The following is a 10,136-nucleotide window of genomic DNA, read 5'->3' as shown; positions in this document are numbered from 1 at the left end:
AAATGCAATTTCACTATTTTAATAGCTTATATCTTTATAAATTTTAAAGGATTAAATCAAGTTTTTATCATTTTTAGGGGGACAAAGTGCAATTTTACATTTACTAATTTAAATTTTTAAAATTTTAAAGAGCCTAAATGAAAAAATTTCCATTTTAAGGAGTCAATGCCTTGTCACCCCTAACTAGTGTCTAAATCTAAATAAGTAGTTTTAAACTAAACTTTTTATTTGACTCAAAATACTTGGTGTGCAATAAAATTTTTTTGCCAAAAGATCCTTCAAATATTATTTATAAGTTTGTATTTGATACATTGACAGTGTTTTTCTTTTTTGTTTTACAAACAATTTTAAAATTTTATCATGTATCTATTTTTTAAAATATTTATTTATTTTTAATATTTTATTGTACTCTTATAATAACACTTGCCAACCTTTGATCCTATTTATAAAGTCTAAAAAATATTTTTTAATTTTAAAAAATTAATTAATTACTAATGTGATAGTCATAAATGTACACGTTGACTAGAGGTGCTCATGGGCCGGGCCGGGCCCATAAAAAAATTTCGGCTCAGGTCCTAGGCCTGGCTCAGCCCGGCCCATTTTTATTTTAAAAATTAAAAAAATTTAAAAAAAGTATTTTAAAAATATTTTAAAATTAAAAATATTAAAATATTTTTAAAAATATTTTAAAATTAAAAAATTAAAAAGTATTTTGAAAATATTTTAAAATTAAAAAAAATTAAAAAAGTATGTAAAAAATATTTTAAAATAAAAAAATATATTTATTATATCGGGCCGGGCCGGCCCGGGCCCAGGCCAAAAAAGTGGTGCCCGAGGCCCGGCCCGTTTTCTAAACGGGCCTCATTTTTTTGCCCAAGCCCATATTTTGGGCCTATATTTTTACCCAAACCCTCCCATATTTTGGGCGGGCCATCGGGCCGGGCCAGGCCGGGCTGCCCGGCCCATGAGCACCTCTAACGTTGACTACCACATCAACAAAGTTACAAAAGCTCAATGGAGGGCTAAAATGTAAGTCTAGTGTTACTAATCTCACATTGCTAATATATATATAAAGTATAAAGAATTTGAATAGACAATTCGTTATAACTTGAGTAATTGAGTTGGGTGCAATTAGATAGCTAATTTATTGGGTTTTACGTACATTTGTTATAATGACAATTGGGCTTAAATTTGGTGGTGTAAATAATTTTATATATAATTATTATTTTATTTTTGAAATAATAAATTTTATTCGCATCTGAATGAATTTATTCAAATAAACATAATTTTTAAAAAGACTCATAATGAAGAAATATAGTTTTTCGAAAGTTGTTATGTGATGAAAAATCATAACTTGTTCCATAAGTTATGTACTAAATGACATTTTCTTTTATGGAAGACACAATGTGCCTATATAAAACTCAATAATACCATTTTCACTATTTTGTTTTATCGTTTTAAGACTTGTATCTAAAGGCAAAATAAAAACTTTAAAGACAATTAATCGCGCTTCAAATCTATATTTTATTTCTCTTAATTCTTTTTAACACTACAATTTTTTAACATCCCATACAATCCAAATTTAATACATTTTTTTTTCTTGAAGTGAAAATCTCTCCATATATAATGTGATGATACTCAGAAGTTTGATGACTTCCTTTTTAAGTTTCTATGAAGAACCAAATCCAATCTAAACTTCTCAAAGTTTTAGGTCACAAAAGAATTCACAAATATGGGCACAAGTTTTCCAACTCCTCACAAAGGTTAACAGGATGTTAAGCTGAACAAGAAACTAATGAAATAAGTTGTTGAGACAATCACTCATAATCTAGCTACTAAAATTATTTGTTAAGATCTACACCTAGCTTGTGATGTATGTCAGCCTTGACCCAAAATGCCATGGTTTACTCATAAAAGGCACTTCGCAAGCATGGCTTGCTATGAAGTCATTTCACGACATCTAAATCTAATATATCATACTAATTGATATCAATGTGTTACGGTATCATTTCGAGTTTTTGACATATATATATATATATTTAATGAATTATGTATATTATATGCATGCAAATAAGTTTCAAATACACGCATATAAATATATTTAGAGTTAATTATCCAATTAGCTATCCAACTTTTAAGGTGCTTTCATTTTAGTCACCCAACTTCTAAGTTGCTTTCATTTTGATCACCGGAGAAATCATTGATTTTGATGATACTATTAAGGGATAAAAATTTGGTTGACACTATTAAGGCATAAAAAATTCAAGAAGTTACTTTTATTGATTTTTTTGTTTTGAAATTTAAATATTCAATATTGAAAAAAACTTTCGACAATGGGGTAAACAAGTACAATTTGACAATTTTTAATGTACCATTTTAGTTTCTACCGCTTTTTCACTTTAACCCTTAATTTTTTTTTACCCCATCAATACTAAAAAAATATCATTTTAGGTGACTAAAATGAAAGTGTAAACATGATCTGATATGTATAGCCAATCGTCATTGGAGATTTAATGCTTGAGTGATTAAAATGAAAATACCCTAAAAGTTAAATGACAAAATTGCAATAATTTCTTTTGGGATGACCAAAACAAAAGTACCTTAAAAATTAGGTGACCAACTACGTGATTTACTCATATAATCACATACAAATATAAGATTTAAAATATTAACTACATTCGATAACTTAATTTAGTAATTATAGTTTAATTTTAAATGTAATTATAAAAATTAAAATATTTAAGATAAAAAAGTTTAAAAGTTAAGTTTAAAATGATAAAATGGTGTATCAATTGGTACAGGCCGGTATGAACCAATATTAGTCACTATTAACCGAAACAAGTCGAAACACATTAGAATAATCGAAACGCATCAAAATCTTAATCATAACGAAACCTAAACTACTTTGTACTTGTTGAAGACAAAAAAGATACATATTGACTGTGTTCTATCTTTTATGTACTACTTTATATTTTTGTTCTTTTAGTAAGATTTGTTTGTCTCATAAAAAATATTTTATTAAAATAAAATAAGTGAAAACCTTATGCAAAGACTGAAAAATGAGATCAAAATTAGCTTTGTTTTGATGTTGAGCATTTAATAATTTGTATCTACATTCTTAAAAAACAATTTGTATTTTTACGATTTGATTAGTACAAATGATCATCAAATTCAGCCTAATTTATCTTAACCTAAATATATTGCTGATTGAAATAATTGAGAACAATTATGCAGCTGATAATAATATTTCTGAACTTTGTTTAATATATGATTTATGCAAGTAAGACTGACAACTTAAGTTTCGACATGTCCCGCGAGAGTATAATAGATTGATGGATTGCACGGCCTAAGTTGTTCTTAGTGATCTTACCAGGTTATCAACTTTTTGAAGACCCAATTAATTACACTTAATCTTTGTTTGAAGAAAATGCTCATCGAGTAATGATTAATATAGACTCTAATCAACCTTATTGTAGCTAATTTTTTGAACTTGTTTCTTAAAAAAAAATAGAATTTACAAAATGCAGAAATAACTATTAATAAACTTTATAGGAAAACAAAGCATGTGTATAAATATTTATCAAAGACATTGCTAGAAAGAAACGGTCATATTTATTTTAGTCAAATTAACAATTGCCTTTTCATCGAACTTATTCCATATCCCTTAATAACTTCACTTTGATCTTCTTTAACTTTGTAACAATCTCTTTCATATGAAGCCTCTCATTTGGTAACTCCACACAACATTCTAAGCCAACTTCCAAAATGGATAAGACACAATTCTTAGCAGCAAAATGTTCCTTCCCGATAGTGCTCAACAAATTGGTGTCTACAACTCGGTTTACTGAAGATGATATCGACTCTTTAACCCAACTCTTCAAGCTTCTTTCTCCTGCAAACATTTCATCTGTGGGCTTTTTTCTTGTGATGATTTCCATCAAAAAAATACCAAAGCTATATACATCACCTTTTGTCGAAACAACTCCTTCGGTTCCATATTCTGTGTATGAATTTCAAACAACATTATAAATATTTAATGATATCTTGATAACGGAAAATTCCTATAAAATATGTGAAACATTATATACTTGCCTGCTATAATTGAACTGGAATTTAATCTAATTGCCTCCTTAAAAAAGTCACATTCAATATGTTTGAAACTCAAATGTTAACAGATATGATCCCTTTTGCTATGCACATGCTACACTTGCATTGAAAATGGAAAAATAAGCACGGAGCTTGATTAAAAGTATCACCTGGTGCCATATATCCAAATGTTGCCATTGTCATGGTTTGTATCATTGAAACCTCTTCACATAAGAGTTTCGCGATGCCAAAATCACTCAAATGCGCAACCATATCTTCATCTAATAGAACATTGTTGGGTTTTAAATCACAGTGAACCACGGGTGTTGCATTACCATGGTGGAGATATTCCAATGCAGATGCAACATCTATCATTATGTTCAACCTTTGTAGGATATCCAAATATTGTTTGTTGAAATACAACCATTTATCAAGACTCCCATTAGGCATGAACTCAAGCACCAACGCTTTGAAATTAAGATCATTCGAGCAACTGCTTATTACTTTGACTAAATTTCTGTGACGAGTGTTGCGGAGAACATCACATTCAACATCAAAGCTCTTAAAAGCTCCTTCTAACTCTAACTTGAAGACCTTCACTGCAATTATCATCCCATCCGGGAGAGTCCCTTGGAATACTGAACCATAACTTCCATTACCAAGCAACCTACTATCATTGAATCCATCAGTAGCTTGACGAAGCTCGTGGAATGAAAACCGTCTCCACGTTCCTAAAGGTATCATGTCTTCTTGAGGTGACAATTTGTCTTTCCTCCTACTATTTTGCAATATAATGATTACCAGAACCACAACCAAAATTGTGGAGGCAATTGGCGGAGCTACATATGTTATGAGCTTAGTTTTTGCCTTGGAATTTCTAAGAGGTCTAGTTTTGCAGTTTGGAACATGAAGTCGAGCTGCACCACACAAGGCTTCATTCCCCTTAAATGATTCGATTGTGTAGTTTCCAAATGATCCTCCTTCAGGAATTTCACCTTCAAGTCTATTAAAAGAGACACTGAAATATTTGAGATAACGGAGTTTCTCTAAGGATTTGGGAATCTCTCCAGATAGATTATTTCTTGACAAGTCCAAGAATTCCAAACTCAACAATTCATCAAAAGACTCGGGAATAGAACCCATGATTCTATTATTGGATAAGGAAAAATGAGTGAGGTCCTTGAGATCTGCAACTCCAGTTGGGATATCACCTGAGAACTGATTGTTCGACAAATCCAAACTAGTCAAAACTTTCCATTTTCCAATGTCAATTGGCAGTGGACCACTTAGAGAATTTGAAGACAAGTATAGGATGAGGAGATAGTTAAGCCTTGTCAACGTTGAAGGTATTGAGGAGGAAAACATATTGGAATCTAGACCTAGTTGCCTTAATGAAGTGAGATCACCTAAGCAAGCAGGTATTGGTCCTGACAATTGGTTATTGGTCAAGAACAAGAAAGCCAATTTGTTTAGATGACATAACTGAGATGGGATGGATCCTTCTAACTTATTGTCTTCAAGAGAAAGACTTTGCAACTCTTCCAATCCACCAATTGTAGTGGGAATCTGTCCTATCAATTTATTGCCTCCGAGATCAATGCTTATCAAGTGACTTAAGTTTCCAATTTCATTGGGGATGCTACCCCTGATGTTGCATGAATAAGCAGAGAACTCTTCAAGAGAAATTGAGACATTTCCTACCACTCTTGGGAGTTCACCACTAATAAATGGGTTGCTATCGAAAAGAAACTTCTCCAAGACTCTACAGTTTGTCAAAGAAAAGAGAAAGCTCATTCCTGAGGAAGTTAAATTATTACCCGCCAGGTCGAGAAACTTTAAATTTCTTAGATTGCCCAGATTATCAGGAATGGACCCTGAAAAGTAATTATTAGACATGTCAAGAACAGTAAGCTGAGAGGCATTGGAAATATACATTGGGATCGAGCCGGCAAGGTGATTGAAATCAAGATATAATTGCTCCATGTTTGGAAGGAAAGGGCCCATGTTTGATGGAAGATGGCCAGAGAGCTGATTTGTATCCAAAGAAATCATCCTTAGAGTTGAAATATTAAACACTTGTGGAGGAATAGAACCAGCAATATTGTTAAATGCTAAATTCAACCAATTTAGATTGTTTAGGTTGCCAATCTCATGTGGTATTATACCTGCCATAAATTTTATCAAACAAAAATATTAGACAAATATGGAACATTTGCTTCTATTTTATTCTTCTAAGAACATAAAAATAACTCAATTATGATTTTATTAGAGTTTTGTGTGGCCTCAACTGGGAAAGAATGGACTTAAAAGAAAAGAAATATACTATTTGCAATGACTACGAAAATATTTACAACTATTGTAACATAATCAAAATACAGAAAGCCGTTGAACAAATTTAAACCTATCATTAAAAGTTGGAAATAATTCACCTGTAAAATTGTTATGGGAACAATCAAACTGCGTAAGAAGAGTTAAATTCACAATTTGTTTAGGAATTTCACATGCAATTACAAAATTCACATCTCAAATTCAAAATTCATCTCTTAGTAAAGATTATAAGAATAAAATAAAGGCTTAATGACTTATTTAGCTCTCCAATTTTATATAATAAAGTCATTTTAACTCTCCATTTAACTTTTCGTCTCTTTTCGCCTTTAAACTTGTAATGTTTGTCAAATCACCCCAAAATGGATAAAAAAATCCATGTGCATGTCAAGTACTTATTTTCTTGTTTGTTTATCATCTTTCTTCTCTATCGGGGACCCATATTTATTTTTATTTTGTCCAATCAGAAAATATTTTATCATTTCTGTATTCGCAATTCAATATAGATGGATATTTCATAACATATATATGTCTCTCTTATTCTCAATTTTCTCAGGCAATTTGGTGGAATACTCGAACAATCGATTCTTTTTTTCATCTTAGCTTCAATCTTTATGAATGAAAACAAAAGAAAAGAGTCTCTCATTATGATCTAGATTTCATTTCTATGGGTTAAAATATTAAAATAGCTGGTTGAAAGACCCAACAAAAAGTTGGGTATAGAGGAGTTCAAGGATAGAAATAACCAAGACTCATCTCAGCTACAGTACAAATAGAATCCGATCCCTTTCATTTATTTCTTTGTATTCTCTTTCATATTCCATTTCTTCATTCTCTTTTATGTGACTCTCTAGAGTTCATCTAAGTGATGTGCGCGATACAAAGTTTACAGTATAGAACCCTTGTTGTTCATCCTATTGTCTCGACTCGTCCAAAATAAAATAAATTAATAAGTCTTTTCAAAAATTGAGAATCTCAATGATGTGTTGTCTTTTATTTCTTTTATTTATTAGTCTATTCATAAAAATATTAATGAGACCTCAATTCCTCTATTTGAGCTAGAAGAGAATGTACAAATATTCCTTGAATTTTCCAAGTTTTCAACTATTAACTTTTAAAATTTAAAATTTAAAATATTACTAACATGTTCATCTATTTTTGGGGTGATTGACAAACAATACAAGTTAAAGGGCTAAAATAAGCGAAAATTAAATAAAGGGCTAAAATAAATTTTTTTATAAAGTTGGAGGGCTAAATAAATCGTTATTACCAAGGTATTGCCCATCATATTAGGTGTCATGCACACTTCCAAGTCCAGTAGGAAATTAAAGAATATTTCTCTCATCATTTTCTGTAGTTTATTCTTCAATCTTCTTTTCAACTATGTATTCAATTAATAAATAAATTTATGTTTTCAATCTCAATACAAGATTGATCTAAATTATTATATTCGTTAACTTAATTTCTTTCCAAAAAAAAAAATCTTTACTTACATTCTCAAACTACTTTAAAAAAAAAGTTTAACACTTGAAAAAGCTTTAAAAAACGGTTAGCAAGCATGTATTACCTTCAAAGTGGTTCCGACCAATAGAGATGTCTAGAAGCAGGCTCAAATTCCCAATTTCTATTGGTAGGCTCCCCTCCATTTGGTTATACGATAAAGATAACGCTTGTAACTCTTTGCACTTGAATAGACTGGCAGGAATTCTACCAGAAAGCAGGTTAAAACTCCAGTACAATTCTTTCAAATTTGGAAGATGATCAATCATATCTTTTGGGATATGACCAGTGAGATTATTGAAGGTGAAATCGATGACTTCTAGCAAAAGCAAATCACGTGGAACAGAGGATATGGAGCCAGAGAGCATATTATGTCCTAGAAATATATTTTGCAATGAAGATATATTGAAGATTGAGGAGGGAATTGAACCTGAAATCTGGTTTTGAGTCAAGCTCAAGGTCTGTAGCTTTGACAAATAGCCTAAAGAGAATGGAATAACACCTTTGAAGTTGTTTTGGTACAAAAACAACTTTCGAAGTCAGTTAATGATCCCAACCATGATGGGATTTTTCCACTGAAGGAGTTGTTAGCAAAGCTTAAAGATTTCAGCCGTCGCAAATTGGATAACTGGACAGGTAATCCGCCATAGAAACTATTGCTTGTGACATAAAGAAGAGAAAGGAATGACAAATTTCCCAAGTGAGGTGGAAGGGTGCCTACGAGTCCCAACCCAGTAAGGTTTAGAGCTGTGACTCTACGGTGCTTGGATCCACAACTTACACCAAACCAATTGCAAATAGGGGCAGAGGTTGACCAGTTAGTTGTCAAGACATTTTTAGGATCATGAATAACATGATCTTTTAATGCTAGAAGAACTGATTGATCTGTAAGTATGGTGGTTAATTTCATAGAGAAAGTAGGCATAGAAAAATGGGAGATGATAAGAAGAGCTAAGTTGAGGAAAGTATTCCCCATTTGATTTTAGGTGTTTATCGAGCTACCAACAAAGGCAGAACTGAATTACTAGATAGATAATTTATGTTGTAATTTATTCTTGCAACATTGCAAATTCTTTGAATGTGATTTAGGTAGAAACTACAGTATTTAATATAGGATGTGATAATATGATTATGTAATTATTGCTTAAAAACTTCTTTCTAAATTTCATTTAACTGCACTAGTGCTAAGATTACAACTTTTTTATTAAATTATTTTAGATTACTGAAATTATTAGACAACGTGATAAATTTTTATCAGATAGGAAGTGACAAGTGAGCAGTCACTTCCAAGAATATAAGCAGCCCAATCACTCTCTTAACTAACGGTATCTAAACACTAATTGTTGTTTCTATTGACTAAAAGAATTTTCAACAAAAAGATGTTGACTTAAAATTAAAATAAACCATCAAATTTCTTAGAACATCCAATGAGGTTGAAAGATTTTATTTTAATTTTGTTATTTTGGAATAATATTTTTTCCTACTTTTACCAAAAATATATTTTAACTTTTATTTTTTGTCCTTAAACTTACATTGTTTGTCAAATTATCCCAAAATGAATGAAAAATCAACATTTGTTAACTTTGCTAATGTGCCACATGTGGATTTTCACGGGATGTCAAGTTAGAAATTAATTAATTTTTAAAATTTAAAATTTAGAAAATATTATTAATTTATTTTTAAAATACTCAATTTATTTAAAAGTATAAAATTATAAAAATATTTTTATTTTAAAATTAATTAATTACATTAACTTTTTATTCATTTTAGATGATTTGACAAACAATACGGGTTTAAAGGTTAAAAGCGACAAGAAAATTAAATAAAAGGCTAAAATGAATTTTTTTTAAAAATAAATTTTGAGCGCCAAAAAATTTATCATACTTTTTTTTGTCCTATCAATACGCTTAACAACATGCCACCATAATTTTGATTTTCTCTGGCAAGTCTGTATGCCATAGGTTTTTTAGGAAAGCTTTGTTTGTAATTTCATTAGTATCGTCATCTAGACTAGAGGCCTCTTTCAGTAGCCTTTTGTAACCACTCCTCACAATATACTCTCTTGTTACCTCCGCACTCCATACCCTATTGTCCTCTCGCGGATGTCTCGCTAGAGGAATTTGCAAGATAGTTTCTACCTCTTCCCTTGTAAACAAAAAGGTAACAAGATCTTCCTTCCATTGTCTCAGATTAGATTCACTCAGCTCTTCCACCTTAACTATATT

The 10,136-nt window shown here is 30.8% G+C and overlaps 1 protein-coding gene across 1 annotated transcript; it reads right to left on the bottom strand.

Annotated features, from left to right (window-relative positions):
• Positions 1 to 4,142: 4,142 nt before the first annotated feature.
• LOC105777086 (LRR receptor-like serine/threonine-protein kinase GSO1) lies at positions 4,143 to 8,887 on the bottom strand. Its single transcript, XM_052629380.1, has 3 exons — positions 8,443 to 8,887; positions 7,979 to 8,287; positions 4,143 to 6,251 (listed from the first exon to the last, which is right to left on the bottom strand). The coding sequence occupies exons 1-3, from the start codon at positions 8,885 to 8,887 to the stop codon at positions 4,162 to 4,164; spliced, it is 2,844 nt and encodes a 947-aa protein (XP_052485340.1). The 3' UTR covers positions 4,143 to 4,161.
• Positions 8,888 to 10,136: the final 1,249 nt, after the last annotated feature.

Source organism: Gossypium raimondii, chromosome 1 (assembly GCF_025698545.1).
Source record: "Gossypium raimondii isolate GPD5lz chromosome 1, ASM2569854v1, whole genome shotgun sequence".
Lineage (NCBI taxonomy): Eukaryota > Viridiplantae > Streptophyta > Magnoliopsida > Malvales > Malvaceae > Gossypium > Gossypium raimondii.
The sequence above is the reverse complement of the archived record's forward strand: the minus strand, read 5'-3'. Positions and strand labels throughout refer to the sequence as shown.